The sequence below is a fragment of the Misgurnus anguillicaudatus genome, chromosome 8, assembly GCF_027580225.2.
Source record: "Misgurnus anguillicaudatus chromosome 8, ASM2758022v2, whole genome shotgun sequence".
Taxonomy (NCBI): Eukaryota; Metazoa; Chordata; class Actinopteri; order Cypriniformes; family Cobitidae; genus Misgurnus; species Misgurnus anguillicaudatus.
Window position 1 is genome coordinate 18428164 of NC_073344.2, and position 18484 is coordinate 18446647.

General features: G+C 35.2%; 1 protein-coding gene across 1 annotated transcript; it reads left to right on the forward strand.

Moving 5' to 3' along the window:
- Positions 1-2449: 2449 nt before the first annotated feature.
- Positions 2450-17350, forward strand: LOC129451250 (somatomedin-B and thrombospondin type-1 domain-containing protein). Its single transcript, XM_055214336.2, has 6 exons — positions 2450-2912; positions 3290-3481; positions 9497-9575; positions 11045-11227; positions 14756-14894; positions 16963-17350. The coding sequence occupies exons 1-5, from the start codon at positions 2678-2680 to the stop codon at positions 14871-14873; spliced, it is 807 nt and encodes a 268-aa protein (XP_055070311.2). The 5' UTR covers positions 2450-2677; the 3' UTR covers positions 14874-14894; positions 16963-17350.
- The last annotated feature ends 1134 nt before the right edge of the window (positions 17351-18484 follow it).

Here is an 18484-nt window from a genome sequence, read left to right on the forward strand (position 1 = left end):
AAGCATGTAATACTTATACAGGAATTTGTTCCACAAGTAGGCCATGTCTCTTCCCAAATCCCTCTGTGGGGTACACCACTTCTCAGTTGGTCTCATCCACTGCGTATTCCCCACCTCTTTGTTCTGTCACCATCCTCAACCACTGACGTCCCACAGCACACATTCTGCACCATATTTAGTGAACTCCAGGGTGCCTTTCTGGAGTGTGTTTTAGCACTGTCTGTTTTATACTTGGCTCCAAGCTGATTCACAGACAGGAGTCCCGGATGCATACACAACCATAACCAAATGTAACCTTTGGTTTGATGGGGATTAAAAATGATTTTTTTCATTTATGTGTTCATACACATTGTAAAGATGGATTTGCATAGTAGGTGCCCTTTAAAAATAAATGTATGTATTTAAAGATTAAGCTTTAAAGATAAAGGTTAAAGATTTCATCATTCTGTCCCAATATGTCATAATTTTTTTCTATTTGTTGTAAACATGCTTGAGACAAAACATTCTGATAGTGTAGAATAATGTATGCCCACATGCTTAACGTTTGTTAACAAGATCGTATCATGTTCATTTTCAAACACATGAAGTAAATGCCTGTAACCACTCTATATACACAGGAATGTGTATATAAATCAGGGTTTGACATTACAGCGGTGCCTATAGTATTGCTCTTTCCGCGTGAATAGTCTCGAGCTATAGAAATGAATGTAATCCTCTCCTTTCACATGTTTCAGCATCAATGGACAATACTGCTCAGTTAAGGAAACACAGTAGAGGCTCCACTATATATTACATCAACAATAACCCTGATTAATCACAGAGAGAAACTGTACATGCACTGAAATATACATGTGTATTATTCAATGTAAAGTATTTTAGATGGTCGACTATATATTTATGCTTTTGGCAAACACTTTAATCCAAAGTGACTCACAGAAAGAAAGAAAGAAAGAAAAATGCAATTGGCATATCACCTTTTATCCAAAGTGACTCACACAAAGAAAATAAAAGAAAGCGAGCTAGCTAAAAAAAAAAGAAAGAAAAAAGATTAGAAAGAGAAACAAAATGTACATTTGGCATTTCACCTTCACCTAAAGTGATTCACAAAAAGAAAAGAAAGAAAGAACGAGCGAAAGAAAGAAAGAAAAAAGAAAATAAATAGAAACAAAATCTACATTTGGCATTTCAATTTTTATCCAAAGTGACTCACAAAATGAGAAGAAAAGAAAGAAAGGAAAACAAAATGTACATTTGACATTTTACTTTTTTTATCCAAAGGGACTCGCACAAAGAAAAGAAAGAAAGAACAGACTAAAAACAGAAAGAAAAAAGAAGAGAAAGAAAAACAAAATCTACATTTGACATTTCACCTTTACCGAAAGTGACTCACAAAAAGAGAAGAAAGAACGAGCGAAAATAAAAAGAGAAGAAAAATAAACAAAATTTACATTTGCCATTTCACTTTTTATCCAAAGTGACTCACAAAATGAGAAGAAAAGAAAGAAAGGAAAACAAAATGTACATTTGGCATTTTACTTTTTTTATCTAAAGGGACTCACACAAAGAAAAGAAAGAAAGAACAGACTAAAAACAGAAAGAAAAAAGAATAGAAAGAAAAACAAAATCTACATTTGACATTTCAGCTTCACCTATGACTTACAAAAAGAAAAGAAAGAACGAGCGAAAAGAAAAGAAAAATAAACAAAATCTACATTTGGCATTTCAATTTTTATCCAAAGTGACTCACAAAAAGAGAAGAAAGAAAGAAAGAAAGAATGAAAGAAAGAAAGAATGAAAGAAAGAAAGAAAGAAAGAAAAACAAAATCTACATTTGGCATGCCATGTCACTTTTTATCCAAAGTAACTCAAAAAAAGAAAGGAAAGGAAAAGAAAAGAAAAGAAAGAACAACAAAATATACATCTGGCATTTCACCTAAAGTGAAAAAATAAATATTATAAATATATAAATAAAATAAATTAAAAAAGTACGAGTGAAAGAAAAAAGAAAAACAAAATACACAGATTTAATTGGCATTTCACTTTTTATCCAAAGTGACTCACAAAAAGAAAAGAAAGAAAAATAGAAAAAGAAAGAACAACAAAATTTTAATTTGGCATTACACCTTCACCTAAAGTGTCTAACAAAAAGAAAGAAAAAATAAAATAAAATATACATTTGGCATTTCACTGTTCATCCAAAGTGACTCACAAAAAGAAAAGTAAGAAAGAAAGAAAGAAAGAAAGAAAGAAAGAAAGAAAGAAAGTAAGAAAGAAAGAAAGAAAGAAAAAGAAATAAAAAATATGCCCATTGGCAGATTATTTTGCTTGTTTTATGCACAAAATCACAAAAAATTGATATTTTTGGTCTAAAAACTAGACTTATATGTTCTTGTGTTGTTTTGCTCATCCAAAAAAGCATCTTAATTTAATAATTTTTTGATATTTTTACTGAAAACAAGACAAAAATACTAGGAATTTTTTTCTTGAAAATAATTTTTTGCTGTGTTGGCATTTCACTTATTTATCCAAGGTGAGTCAAAAAAGAAAAGAAAGAAAGATTTGATTTTAAGAAACCTAACATAAGGTCCAGCTCAGAGCTGCAGGATCATACAGAAGTCAATTACATGCATGAGTTCTCTCAGATGAGTGAAGTCTCATATTCAGATCAGCCATTATCATGTCAGCATGCAGCTCTTGTCTCTCACTGATGGTTTTCTATATCGCTCTGCTGGTAACGTTGGTGTCCCAAAGTAACGGAGGCTGTCAGGATGCGGCTCTGTGTTGCGTTGGTCAAAACCTCTCATGTATAACTGAAGGCTGGAGAGAAGATCGCTCGTACGGGGACTGTTACTGCGACCAGGCATGCAAGACGACATTGGACTGTTGTCATGACTATGACCTTGCCTGTCCAGGTTTCTTGCATTTCATATTTTCATTTTTAACAAGCATTAATTATATTGATATAAAGCTTATTGCATATGGATACAGTTTAGTGTTGCACTACATTTTTGTTTGCAGTTTTATTAACCTTTATCAACTTTTTGCATGTTCCTGTGGTGTAATAAAATTTTTACAAGTATAAATATTTAATGTATGAGGAGGTCAAAAACGCTGAATGCATAAGATTTAGATTTAAAGTATAGCATGTTTTAAAATAAATGTACTATAAAGGGTTCTTCACAGCCATGCCACAAACCTTTTATGAACCATTATTTTTAAGAGTGTAGGACAACATGTTTTAAATGCATTCTTGCCATATCTTTTAAAAAGTTTTTTGTGTGTACTGTAGCCATACCCTGCATTGTGAGTGAATGGAGCGTATGGTCTGGCTGCATGGAGTCGTGTAAGCCCACCGTGCGCACCAGACTCAGACAGGTGATCCAGGAGGCACGTAATGGTGGAGAACCCTGTCCCTCTCTACAGCAGACCGCAGGCAGCGCAAAATACCAAGACCAGCACGGGACCTGTCTGCAATCACTGGGTATACTTTAATATTCATTTCTACATTTATGCATTTTATCCAAAGCGACTTTCATGGTATAGATTTTCACAAGTATGTGTGTTCCCTGGAAATCAAATGCACAACCTTTTATCCAAAGTGACTCACACGAACAAAGAAAGAAAGAACAACAAAATATGCATTTAGCATTTCACCTTCACCTAAAGTGACTCACAAAAAGTAAGGAAAAGAAAAGAAATAACAATCGAAAGAATGAAAGAAAGAAAAACTAAATATACATTTGGCACTTCACTTTTTATCCAAAGTGACTCACAAAAAGAAAAGTAAGGAAAGAAAGAAAGAAAGAAAGAAAGAACAAAAAAAATATATTTGACATTTCACCTTTACTCACAAAAAGAAAAAAGAAAACAAAGAAAGAAAGAACGAGTTAAAGAAATAAAGAAAGAAAAACAAAATATACATTTGACACTTCACTTTTTATCCAAAGTGACTCAAAAAAAAGAAAAGAAAGAACGAGCAAAAGAAATCAGAAAGCAAAACGAAATATGTATTTAGCATTTCACTGTCACCCGAAGTGACTCATAAAAAGAAAAGAAAGAATGAGTGAAAGAAAGAAACAAAACCAAAATATATATTTGTCACTATTTCACTATTTATTCAAAGTGACTCACAAAAAGAAAAGAAAAAAGAAAGAAAGAACAACAAAATTTAAATTTGGCATTTTACATTTACCTAAAGTGACTCACAAAAAGAAAAGAAAAGAAAAGAAAAGAAAGATCAAGTAAAAGAAAGAAAGAAAGAAAAACAAAATAAACATTTCACTTTTGGCATTTCACTTTCACACAAAAAGAAAAGAAAATAAAGAAAAGAAAAGGGAACAAGTATAAGAAGAAAGAAAGAAAGAAAGAAAGAAAGAAAGAAAGAAAGAAAGAAAGAAAGAAAGAAAGAAAGAAAGAAAGAAAGAAAGAAAGAAAGAAAGAAAAACAAAATATACAATTTGACATTTCACTTTACACAAAGTGACTCACAAATAGAAAAGAAAGAAAGAAAGAAAGAAAGAAAGAAAGAAAGAAAGAAAAATGCATTTGGCATCCAAAATGACTCACAAACAGAAAAGAAAGAAAGAACATTTAGCATTTCACTTTCACCTAAAGTGTCTCACAAAAAAGAAAAAAAAGGAACAAACGAAAGGAAAGAAAGAAAGAAAGAAAGAAAGAAAGAAAGAAAGAAAGAAAGAAAGAAAGAAAGAAAGAAAGAAAGAAAGAAAAACAAAATATACAATTTGACATTTCACTTTTCACAAAGTGACTCACAAATAGAAAAGAAAGAAAGAAAGAAAGAAAGAAAGAAAGAAAGAAAAATGCATTTGGCATCCAAAATGACTCACAAACAGAAAAGAAAGAAAGAACATTTAGCATTTCACTTTCACCTAAAGTGTCTCACAAAAAAGAAAAAAAAGGAACAAACGAAAGGAAAGAAAGAAAGAAAGAAAGAAAGAAAGAAAGAACATTTGGCATTTCACCTAAAGTGTCTCACAAAAAAGAAAAAAAAGGAACAAACGAAAGGAAAGAAAGAAAGAAAGAAAGAAAGAAAAGAAAGAAAGAAAGAAAGAAAGAAAGAAAGAAAAACAAAATATACAATTTGACATTTCACTTTTCACAAAGTGACTCACAAATAGAAAAGAAAGAAAGAAAGAAAGAAAGAAAGAAAGAAAGAAAGAAAGAAAGAAAGAAAGAAAGAAAAATGCATTTGGCATCCAAAATGACTCACAAACAGAAAAGAAAGAAAGAACATTTAGCATTTCACTTTCACCTAAAGTGTCTCACAAAAAAAGAAAAAAAAGGAACAAACGAAAGGAAAGAAAGAAAGAAAGAAAGAAAGAAAGAAAGAAAGAAAGAAAGAAAGAACATTTGGCATTTCACCTAAAGTGTCTCACAAAAAAGAAAAAAAAAGGAACAAACGAAAGGAAAGAAAGAAAGAAAGAAAAGAAAGAAAGAAAGAAAGAAAGAAAGAAAAGAAAGAAAGAAAGAAAGAAAGAAAGAAAGAAAGAAAGAAAGAAAGAAAGAAAGAAAGAACATTTAGCATTTCACTTTCACCTAAAGTGTCTCACAAAAAAGAAAAAAAAGGAACAAACGAAAGGAAAGAAAGAAAGAAAGAAAGAAAGAAAGAAAGAAAGAAAGAAAGAAAGAACATTTGGCATTTCACCTAAAGTGTCTCACAAAAAAGAAAAAAAAGGAACAAACGAAAGGAAAGAAAGAAAGAAAGAAAGAAAGAAAGAAAGAAAGAAAGAAAAGAAAGAAAGAAAGAAAGAAAGAAAGAAAAACAAAATATACAATTTGACATTTCACTTTTCACAAAGTGACTCACAAATAGAAAAGAAAGAAAGAAAGAAAGAAAGAAAGAAAGAAAGAAAGAAAGAAAGAAAGAAAGAAAGAAAGAAAGAAAGAAAGAACATTTGGCATTTCACCTAAAGTGTCTCACAAAAAAGAAAAAAAAGGAACAAACGAAAGGAAAGAAAGAAAGAAAGAAAGAAAGAAAGAAAGAAAGAAAGAAAGAAAGAACATTTGGCATTTCACCTAAAGTGTCTCACAAAAAAGAAAAAAAAGGAACAAACGAAAGGAAAGAAAGAAAGAAAGAAAGAAAGAAAGAAAGAAAGAAAGAAAGAAAGAAAGAACATTTGGCATTTCACCTAAAGTGTCTCACAAAAAAGAAAAAAAAGGAACAAACGAAAGGAAAGAAAGAAAGAAAGAAAGAAAGAAAAGAAAGAAAGAAAGAAAGAAAGAAAGAAAGAAAGAAAGAAAGAAAGAAAGAAAGAAAGAAAGAAAGAAAAACAAAATATACAATTTGACATTTCACTTTTCACAAAGTGACTCACAAATAGAAAAGAAAGAAAGAAAGAAAGAAAGAAAGAAAGAAAGAAAGAAAGAAAGAAAGAAAGAAAGAAAGAAAGAAAGAAAGAAAAATGCATTTGGCATCCAAAATGACTCACAAACAGAAAAGAAAGAAAGAACATTTAGCATTTCACTTTCACCTAAAGTGTCTTACAAAAAAGAAAAAAAAGGAACAAACGAAAGGAAAGAAAGAAAGAAAGAAAGAAAGAAAGAAAGAAAGAAAGAAAGAACATTTGGCATTTCACCTAAAGTGTCTCACAAAAAAGAAAAAAAAAGGAACAAACGAAAGGAAAGAAAGAAAGAAAGAAAGAAAGAAAAGAAAGAAAGAAAGAAAGAAAGAAAGAAAGAAAAGAAAGAAAGAAAGAAAGAAAGAAAGAAAGAAAGAAAGAAAGAAAGAAAGAAAGAAAGAACATTTAGCATTTCACTTTCACCTAAAGTGTCTCACAAAAAAGAAAAAAAAGGAACAAACGAAAGGAAAGAAAGAAAGAAAGAAAGAAAGAAAGAAAGAAAGAAAGAAAGAAAGAAAGAAAGAAAGAAAGAACATTTGGCATTTCACCTAAAGTGTCTCACAAAAAAGAAAAAAAAGGAACAAACGAAAGGAAAGAAAGAAAGAAAGAAAGAAAGAAAGAAAAGAAAGAAAGAAAGAAAGAAAGAAAGAAAGAAAAACAAAATATACAATTTGACATTTCACTTTTCACAAAGTGACTCACAAATAGAAAAGAAAGAAAGAAAGAAAGAAAGAAAGAAAGAAAGAAAGAAAGAAAGAAAGAAAGAAAGAAAGAAAGAAAGAAAGAAAGAAAGAAAGAAAGAACATTTGGCATTTCACCTAAAGTGTCTCACAAAAAAGAAAAAAAAGGAACAAACGAAAGGAAAGAAAGAAAGAAAGAAAGAAAGAAAGAAAGAAAGAAAGAAAGAAAAGAAAGAAAGAAAGAAAGAAAGAAAGAAAGAAAGAAAGAAAGAAAAACAAAATATACAATTTGACATTTCACTTTTCACAAAGTGACTCACAAATAGAAAAGAAAGAAAGAAAGAAAGAAAGAAAGAAAGAAAGAAAGAAAGAAAGAAAGAAAGAAAGAAAGAAAGAAAGAACATTTGGCATTTCACCTAAAGTGTCTCACAAAAAAGAAAAAAAAGGAACAAACGAAAGGAAAGAAAGAAAGAAAGAAAGAAAGAAAGAAAGAAAGAAAGAAAGAAAGAAAGAAAGAAAGAAAGAAAGAAAGAAAGAAAGAAAGAAAGAACATTTGGCATTTCACCTAAAGTGTCTCACAAAAAAGAAAAAAAAGGAACAAACGAAAGGAAAGAAAGAAAGAAAGAAAGAAAGAAAGAAAGAAAGAAAAGAAAGAAAGAAAGAAAGAAAGAAAGAAAGAAAAACAAAATATACAATTTGACATTTCACTTTTCACAAAGTGACTCACAAATAGAAAAGAAAGAAAGAAAGAAAGAAAGAAAGAAAGAAAGAAAGAAAGAAAGAAAGAAAGAAAGAAAGAAAGAAAGAAAGAAAGAAAGAAAGAAAAATGCATTTGGCATCCAAAATGACTCACAAACAGAAAAGAAAGAAAGAACATTTAGCATTTCACTTTCACCTAAAGTGTCTTACAAAAAAGAAAAAAAAGGAACAAACGAAAGGAAAGAAAGAAAGAAAGAAAGAAAGAAAGAAAGAAAGAAAGAAAGAACATTTGGCATTTCACCTAAAGTGTCTCACAAAAAAGAAAAAAAAGGAACAAACGAAAGGAAAGAAAGAAAGAAAGAAAGAAAGAAAAAAAGAAAGAAAAGAAAGAAAGAAAGAAAGAAAGAAAGAAAGAAAGAAAGAAAGAAAGATAGAAAGAAAAGAAAGAAAGAAAGAAAGAAAGAAAGAAAGAAAGAAAGAAAGAACATTTGGCATTTCACTTTCACCTAAAGTGTCTCACAAAAAAGAAAAAAAGGAACAAACGAAAGGAAAGAAAGAAGGAACGAAAAGAAAGAAAGAAAGAAAGAAAGAAAGAAAGAAGGAAAGAAAAAGAAAAACAAAATATACATTTGGCATTTCACTTTCACCTAAAGTGTCTCACAAAAAAGAAAAAAAAAGGAACAAACGAAAGGAAAGAAAGAAAGAAAGAAAGAAAAGAAAGAAAGAAAGAAAGAAAGAAAGAAAGAAAAACATAATATACATTTGGCATTTCACTTTCACCTAAAGTGACTCACAAAAAGAAAAGAAAGAAAAAAGTAAGAAAGAAAAAAAGAAAGAAGAATGCATTTGGCATGTCACGTTTTATCCAAAGTGACACACAAAAAGAAAAGAAAAGAAAGAAAGAAAGAAAGAAAGAAAGAAAAAGAAAAACAAAATATACATTTGGCATTTCACTTTTACCTAAAGTCACTCACAAAAAGAAAAGAAAGAAAAAAGAAAGAAAAAAAGAAAGAAGAATGCATTTGGCATGTCACGTTTTATCCAAAGTGACTCACAAAAAGAAAAGAAAAGAAAGAAAGAAAGAAAGAAAGAAAGAAAGAAAGAAAGAAAGAAAGAAAGAAAGAAAGAAAGAAAGAAAGAAAGAAAGAAAGAAAGAAAGAAAGAGAAAAAGAAAGAACAAAATATACTTTATATACCGTTATATTCATTTCTACATTTATGCATTTATCCAAAGCGACTTTCAAGGTTTATATTTTCATCAGTAGGCCTATATGTGTTCCCTTTGTACTGTTAACAGTACTCAAGTTACAGGAAAACAAATGTATATGTTTACTTTTAAGCTCAAGCTTTAGCAGGCACCATCACTGATATCTAAAAGATCTTTATGGGTTTTAGGCCAACACTTCTTAACCACGATACCAGCAACTTATAGAGAAATAAGAGACTAAATTGATTTGTTGCATTATACAGCCATCAAAATTTGTATTGATTTGTTATTCTTGGACAGATTCCACAAAATACATCCCATCTCATTTAAGAAAACATTTATCTTACGTAAACACATTATCAGGAAATAGACTGTAATCAAATAATACACTGTAATAATCTCTTGACAACTCAAACTATACTGGAGAATAACTGACTGCTTTTAATATGACTTTAACCTTCTTATAAGATTATGGGTGAGCACATACTGTATGCATTAAAAGCTCTCTTATATAACCTTTGACCTACTTCTCTGTCTTCAATGTTTTATAGTCCCAGCTCTCATCACCACTGGTGGGTATGGAAATGCCCGGAAGAAGAGAGAGATTTCAGACTTGAGCAATATTACGGGGTAAAATCTCACAATTTATTGTAGTACAATTGTTGTATATATATATATATAAAAGAACCATGGTATTATTATTTGATAACATTAATGTACAGTACCATTTACATTTAGCATTTGGTGGACACTTTAAAAAACCATGACCTTTGCATTGCTTCAATATGCTCTATGAGTAAGACTATGGGCCCTATTTTAACGATCTAAGCGCATTATCTAAAGCGCACAGCACAACGTCTAAATGGGCCTATCCGAATCCACTTTTGCTAATTTAACGCGGGAAAAATGGTTTGTGCGCCGAGCGCATGGTCGAAAAGGGTTGGTCCTATTGTAATTGGAGTATTTTGGGCGTAACGTGCAATAAACCAATAAGGGTCTCAGCTCTCATCCCCTTTAAAAGCTTGTTGCGCTGGCGCTATATCTAATCCCTATTTAGATGACGGACTTTGTAAACTGAAAAACTAAGCGGAGGAAGAAGATCCCCAGTTAAAATTAATGTTAAATAATTGTGTTGTTTTTCACTTGTATTGAAATTGTTATTTTTTATTAAAACCTTTAAAAATCGTTTTCTTTTAGTCATGGAAGTAAAAAAGCACGCTTGTAATTGCTTTAAATGTATGGCTATTCAATATCATCAAAAAATAATTTACAAGTATGTAAGAAAAGGTTTGTACTCTAAAAATACTTTATTTGTAACAAACAGGAGATAAAGAATTTACAAACGGCTCTCCTTTCAGCACTTGGACAGCGTCGCAAGTTTTTTTTTAAGCATTACTTAAAAATGTTTCTCATCTCACCATATCCACAGGTACAGAGTCATCATATACAATAAATCCGTGAGGTAGCATTAAAAAAAAAAAAACATTTAAAAACAGATGCATTCGTTTAAAGCAACACATTTATTTACTTACCAGGCTACAGGTGAAGCAGCTCTTAACGCCTTCTAACGTCTCATAATTAGTCCTCATTTATGTCCAAGAGACTCAATAATAATCTTTTACATTCAATCCTTTAATCTTTCATATTTAAAAGCGTTTTTGTGCTGCTGCGCATTCATGTATGTGATAAGCAAACCCGTGTTGTCCTCCCATTTATAGGCGCATATTACTAATGCGCTCTTTAAATAACATAAAACATATTGCACCATTGACTTAAGACTTTAGACCAGGTTTTAGTTGGTCAATGGCGTAGTCTATTTTAGTTGCCTCAAAATAGCAACGCGCCAACAATGCGCCTGAACACACCTCGTTTTCAGACCAGAAAGCCCATAGGCGCAAAAGGGGGCGCAAATGCATTTGCTATTTAAACAACGTGAAAATTATAATTGCGCAGGGTGGAAACTAGCAAAAGACACTTGCGTCGTGCATTGCGCTGCATTGCGCCGGGTGTAAGATAGAGCCCTATGAGTCACTTGTAATAATTTGTTGATTATCTGTAATGGTTTTATGTGTATTTCACTTTGCGTTTATGTGCATCAGTTACTGTGTGGAGTTTAAGCTCACCTCTTTGACCGTGGCATGCCAGCACAGCATCAGTCCTCACACACGCTGGATGAGATACCTAAAGGAAGGGCATCAGGTGTGTGTGGAGTGCCAGCCTCCAGCTCTGACACAGGGTCAACGTTACTGCTCAGGGGACGGGGAGAGCTCTGGCTGGCAAATGTAAGAGCAAAGATCTTTCTGGATCAAACTTTAAAACATATATTTTTATAAGGTCCCAAATGAAAAACACTTGTATATTTTAGTATTTACTATGTAAAGGGTAGTAAAATTCTTAGATACTATGGTGTTCCCATAGTAGATTTTCAATTCCCTACAGTTAATGTCACAGAATACCGTAGTACACATTAACAATTAGTAATTACTATAATATAGGCCTACTGCAGTATGCTACCATTTACTACAGTTTTTTATTTTAGCTGTAAAATAGTTGTACTATTTTCATAAGTAAGAACAGTAATTTAGGCCGATAAACTTACAGAGGCTCTATTTCATTGCGTCAAAATGCTTTGCGGTCCAGATGGATGCATCTCGTGGTCCGGATTTGGGAGTCCGCCATTTGGTGACGCCTGCTTTAGAATAATTTCTGTGGATAAAGTTTGCAAACTACGTGAACAACTTCACATCTGTTGCATCTTTGCTCGGTACCTGCGCGCATTACGTCATCAATACAGCGAAGTTGAAAGTCAAGATTGGATAAATTGTACTAAGACGAGGTCAGTAAGGGATTTTAGCACAGTTTTTTGGCACTGTGCATAAAGCCCGTAATATAGTCTGTTTTTTATGTCGCACAGCCTTGAAAAGTATAGTTTATTTTAACTCGCACGTGTACACAGACGTCCGACGCATACGCATTGCAACAAAATGCAATGCGTCTCCTGGGCTACTAAATATGATGGCCCTGTCCTAAATGCCGCACTTCATGTGGACTTTCGGTCTTGTGGCCTTAAATTGCATGTGCTTGCTTAGTCTACGAGTCTGTAAGGTGTACCATCCCATCTGTCATTTGTTGTGCTCATCAGCGCCCCCTTTGCACCCGTCATTTACATTTATTCCTTTAGCTGACACTTTTATTCAAAGCGACGTACAATTGCTATATATGCTAGAGGTCGCACGCCTCTAGAGCAACTAGGGGTTAAGTGTCTTGCTCAGGGACAAAATGGTGTGTCACACTGGATTCGAACCCAAGTCTCTCACACCAAGGGAGTGTGTCTTTTCCAATGCGCCATCACCACCGTGATGCGGTCTTCTGCGAAACCCGCACTGCTGCAGGCTTCACGCACTTTACCAACCCAGAAGTCCTTGCAAAAAAGCAATCAGACGACGGATGGGAGGAGTTCACACTGATGGGCAACTTCTCTTCCTATTTCCGGCTTGACACTCGAGTCTGTCCCGGTCCCAAATGACACACTTCGGACTTCCTCAGAGTCCACACTTTGATGACATCATGTAGTGCAGACCTTAGGGACCCTTGACGCAAGTCCAAAAGGGCGCACCGGAGTCGTATTTTAGGACAGACTCAAACGTCTCGCTGGAAATAGGAAGAGAAGATGTCCATTAGTGTGAACTCCTCCCTTCTGTCGTCTGATTGGTCTGGGTGCTCTTTCGCAAGGACTAGGTTGGTAAAGTGCTTAAAGTCAGCTGCGTGATGCCTGCTGCAGTGCGGGCTTTGCCGAAGACCGCATCAAGGGTGTAAAGGGGGTGCTGATCAGGACACTTCAGAGCGTAAAAATGACAGATGGGACACCCTACAGAAGTGAGCACGTGCAATTTAAGGCCAAACGACTCCGGTGCGCCCTCGTGGACTCGACTCAAGGATCCCTAAAATCTGCACTACATGATGCAATCAAAGTGAGGACTCTGAGGAAATCCACAAGTCTGGAGTGTGCCGTTTGGGACACGGCCATAGGTGCCTGCAAGACCTACGCTTACAACGTACACAGGGTTTGAAAAATCCGGCGATGTGTACGAAAATTGCATCACATGCACTATATGCAAACCTTTGTGCATGCTTCTAAACGACACTTATATACACTTCGGCCTTAAGGTTTATATCTTGCCCTTTTTACAGTCTACGATCTTGCCTCTATCTGTAGCTTTAAAACAGTACGTTTTTTAAATTCACGTACCAAGCTTTTCAGTTTTTAGGCGTGTGCCTTAAGTTACCGTGAGCAATGGGCGTGTCTAAATTCTGTAACTGACAGAATGACACACAAAGATAAAGTTTAATTTCTACCTACCACAAATATTACTTTAATTTTACACTTTAATCCTCACCACCAGAGACAGCTGTATATCCCTTTCAACAGGCTAACGTAAGCTGTCAAAAAAACTATAACCCAAACCTAACCGTAACTAACTCCTAAAAACAGAGGATTGATTGATAACTTAAAGGGATACTCCACTTTATTTGAAAATATGCTCATTTTTCAGCTCCCCTAGAGTGAATCATTTGATTTTTACCGTTTTGGAATCCATTCAGCTGATCTCCGGGTCTGGCGCTACCACTTTTAGCATAGCTTAGCATAATCCATTCGATATTTAAAACTTGACTCTTCTGTGGTTACGTCGTGTACTAAGACCGACTATTTTCTAGGCAGATATGGCTAGAAACTATACTCTCATTCTTGCGTAATAATCAAGGTCTTTGCAGCTGTAACATGGCTGCAGGAGGCGCAATGATATTATGCAGTGCCCGAAAATAGTTCCCAGCTATTGAAAGATACTAAGGGGACTATTTTTGGCTGCTGCATAATATCATTGCGCCTCCTGCTGCCATGTTACGGCAGCAAAAGACCTTGATTATTACGCCAGAATGAGAGTATAGTTCTTAGCCATGTCTGCCTAGAAAATAGCAACTTTTAATTTTCCGTCGGTCTTAGTGCACAATGTAACTACAGAAGAGTCAAGTTTTAAATAGGAAAAATATTGAAACTGTTTGGTTATTTTTTAGCACAATGCTAAATGGATCAGATTCAATGGATTATGCTAAGCTATGCTAAAAGTGGTAGCGACAGACCCGGAGATCAGCTGAATGGATTCCAAAACGGTAAGAATGGGGAGCTCGAAAATGAGCATATTTTCAAAAAAAGTGGAGTGCCTCTTGAAGCACCTACCCAGTCATATCTAATGTTGACCATAAAACTAATCCTGAAATCTGATTGGTTAATAGCAACGTTGCTCAAGAATCAGCACCGGGGTTAATTTAGGCGTGCGGCCTACTTGATGAATCCATATTCATCATAGACCCAGATCAGTGGATAGATTTTGTTTTTTACTTGATGCAATGGCTGTCTTTTGCCACTGGGGGGAACCATGAGACATCTATAATTATGCAAGTTATTCAAGAGCTTGTTTATTATAAAACCTCTTGTGCTGGTTGAAGACTCTCCTGGTAGGCTCGTGAACTCATTTGGATCACTCCAGAGCCTTGTAGGCCTAATGTTTTTTTAATTAAAGAAAGAGATTGCCTGTTTAATCTTGGCTAAGTTTAAAATGCTAACAGCATTGGAGGTTTAATATTCCTCTCAGTTGCACTTAAATTATGTTGTATATCAACTAGTATTTGCAATTTGAACATAACATGTCGTTATTGTCTTGAAAGTTCGGTTGTATGAATGCTTGCATTTAACTGTCTTCCTCTATATCTCTCTCCCATCTCACATCACATTTTCTCTCTCTCACTCTTAGGACTTTTTCTCTGCAATGGCAGGCCGTGGGGAATTCAAAGTGCAGGGGGGTATGGCGACGTGTCCGCCGTCGAGACTCCTGCTCCTGCCCTACTGCACACAGTTTTCTCTTCATCTAAATTAACCAGAACATGCAGATGGTAGGCAATTTTAGTAATGCAAAACTTTCACAGGCTTGTAAGCCAAACATCTCAAGATTTCATGTTAGTCACCTGCAGAAAAAATTATTCATAATTGACTTCTACTAGTCATACCCTTCAGATTTGCATGTAATACAGGATTTTAACAGCTGGAAGAATCAATGCTTTGAGCTGTAGACATAGAGTTGCCCCCCCCAAAAAAAATGTGGACACTTAAAAATGCATAAATCAACTAGATGAGGTTAAAGTTTGTGAACAAACTTTATGTTGGCTTGAGAAAGCCTAGTCTGAGAGTAATAGATGGAGCTGCAGTTGGGGCAGTTGAGTTAGTTGGGGCAGATGGTTAGTTGGGGCAGAATTGGTTAGTTGAGGCAGAATTGGGCAGTGGGGGCAGAATGGGGCATTTAGGGTAGTTGGGGCAGAATTGGGTAGTTGGGGCAGATGGGGCATTTAGGGCAGATGGGGCATTCAGGGCAGATGGGGCATAATTGGGCAGTTGTGGCATTTAGGGCAGTTGGGGCAGAATTGGGGCATTTAGGGGCAGAATTGGGCAGATGGGGCATTTAGGGCAGATGGGGCATTCAGGGCAGTTGGGGCATTTAGGGCAGAATTGGGTGTTTGGGGCAGACGGGGGAGTTGGTGCATTTGGGGCAGAATGGGGCAGAATTGGGCAGTTGGGGCAGAATTGGGCAGTTGGGGCAGATGGGGCATTTGGGTTAGTTTGGGCAGTTGGGGCATGTGGGGTAGAATTGGGCAGTTGGGGCATTTGGGGTAGAATTGCCCTGGTCATTTTATGCAAAACCATCCTGGTCCAAAGGTCATTTGTAGTGGTATGTATGAAACAAGTTCCTATCAAGTTTACACAGGTATCCTACAGAGTGAAAAGTTGTATTATTTGGCTTGAAAAGTGCACTAGCAATCATTTCACCACCTTCTAGCCAAATAACCATAATTTGGTCAGTGGCCGCCGGTGACTTCTTATTCGAGGGCGCTCGAACATGTATGTAGCCCGTCATATGTGTGGTTTGTCATTTCAAAATATGTGTTCTGCGCGTCGAGTGATCCTGTGTGCAGCACGTGTCTTGTCAAAATAAGTGCCTGCTGCAGATGCGTCTAAAGGGTTTATGATAAAAGAGACGCTCGTGTTTACTCCAATAATCTGGTGCATAATCAGAATTTACTGTTAAAGGTGCAGTGTGTAATTTTTTGAAGAATTTTTTTGACAGAAATGCTAAATAATATACAAAACTATATTGTCAGGGGTGTATAAAGACCTTTCATAATCAACCGTTATGTTTTTATTACCTTACAATGAGACGTTTTTATCTACATACCGAGGGTCCCCTTACAGTGAAGTCGCCATTTTGTGCCGCCATGTTTCGACAGATCCCTTAACGGACAAACTTTTTTTACTAAGTTGTCTCCGACGATGACATGTTTGTCCGGTGGCGGCTACCGTAGCTTCTCTATGCGTTTACAAAGCGAGGGGTGATCAGTGAACTGAGCCATTGGTTGCAATTCGCAACCTCACCACTAGATGGCGCAAAAATTTACACACTGCACCTTTAAGAGAGTGTCTTGTGTGTATTTTGTGAACATGAGCGTCTCTTTTATCATAAACGATTTTGAGGCGTGTGCAACAGGCACTTATTTTGACAAAACACGTGATGCACATGGTTCACATGATGCAACAAACACATATTTTGCTCATGTTTTCAACACATATGACACTCCAAACACATATTTTGAATTTGTGCCCCTCAGATGAGCAGTCACGAGCCTCCACTGAATTTGGTTAATTGTCGTTTTTGCCTAAATAATTTGTAAGATGTAGAAGGTGTTCCCAAATTTTCCCTTTGTTTTAGCCTAGACGTTTGGCCCGCTATTAGACATCCTTTAAATGCAAAATTGCTTGCTGGGTGTTTGCTATCTAATTGAAAGTCTTCAAGTTTGGCCTAAGTGTCCAAAATGCATTTTGGGCCACTGTACCTCTGTACCATTCAAACATAGACAATAAATGAAAATCCAAGGTAAAATTAATAATCTGTATAATTTATTTGATTTCCAGCCAACCAAGTGGAGAGGGGCGATCTCTTATTCATACTGCGAAGAAACCCAACGATTTCAGGACATTTTGACACAATTTTTGGCTCTTTTTCCTATACAAGACAAGGAATTACCTTTTTGTCACATACAGAACAAGTTACAAGTTGAGAGGTACAACATGCATTAAACAACGTAACACGCGTACAGAAACAACGGCATAGAAAGTCAACAGGTAGAAAGTTTACAAAACAAACAGGCTTTAGACCTACAAACAACATTGTAAAGATTTAGGGGGAGGGAGGGATTGTAAACAGTGCTCTCTGTTTTTTTTTAATTCCCTGGAAACTCTATATGGATGTTTATGTTAATTTCTTTTATCAATAAATACTCCATGCCTCTAATTATCACTGTTTTTGTACAATCTTGTAAGAAATGCAATAAATAAAAGAAGTCACGTTATTGTGCTTGCCTGCCGTTTTCAATGAGATGCATACAAACCCTTCATCGATAAAAAAATTAAAAGTCAAAGCTTTGATGACCTAATACATGCTACTGTAAACCACAACTAAAATAAAATTTGACTCATCAATTTATTTTAACGTTTAAATTAGGGGTGGGCCGATCCGATATTCAGTATCAATATTAGTCCAATATTGGCAAAAATGGTTGGATTGAATATTGTAGAAGTCGGGGAGTACCAACACGGACCTTGTCATGGCAACTTGACGTAAAGCGCGACTTGCTGAGCAACATGAATTTACACAAAGTTGCACTTTAAATTGTCCAAAGTTATAGCTTAAATTTCATTTTGTATTTTTGTGCTAACAAAAAATGTTGCTACTAGTCTGTATGAAACATTTAAATAAAAATAAATCAGTATTGTACCGAGCCCCTAAGGTGACATTGGAGTAAAAAAATCTCAAGTTTAGTTTCATGTGCTCACGTGAAACTTTTATGTGCTCACGTAAAACCTTCTTGTGCAGAATTTTTTTAAAGTTTAGTTTTGCGTGTTCACGTGAAACTATTGCGTACACACGTGAAACTTTCGCTTTAACATGCGCACCTGATAGTTTCACATGCACACGCAATAGATTGAGGTGCCAACGCGAAACTAAACGTGTTAGTTTCACATGCGCACATGAAACTTTTGCTTTAATGTGCACACGCGATAGTTTCACGTGCACACGCGATAGATTGAGGTGCAAACACGAAACTAAACGCGTTAGTTTCACGTGCACACGCGATAGTTTCACGTGCGCACGCGATAGATTAAGGTGCAAACGTGAAACTAAACGCGTTAGTTTCACGCGCACATGCGATAGATTGAGGTGCAAACGTGAAACTAAACGCGTTAGTTTCACATGCACACGCGATATTTTCACATGCGCACGTGATAGATTGAGGTGCAAACGGGAAACTAAACGCGTTATTTTCATGTGCACACGCGACAGATTGAGGTGCAAACGCGAAACTAAACTTTATTTAATTTTTTCTCCATGTCCCCTTAGGGGCTCCATAGTATTGCAGTTCTGTAGCTCTGTTTA

What these genes read in the sequence shown, in the direction of transcription:
- LOC129451250 (XM_055214336.2), top strand. Translation starts at nt 2,678, where the DNA reads ATGTCAGCATGCAGCTCTTGTCTCTCACTGATGGTTTTCTATATCGCT. An exon ending in CTATGACCTTGCCTGTCCAG is followed by an intron (nt 2,913 to 3,289) that starts GTTTCTTGCATT and finishes TGTGTACTGTAG; the next exon opens with CCATACCCTGCATTGTGAGT. An exon ending in GACCTGTCTGCAATCACTGG is followed by an intron (nt 3,482 to 9,496) that starts GTATACTTTAAT and finishes AATGTTTTATAG; the next exon opens with TCCCAGCTCTCATCACCACT.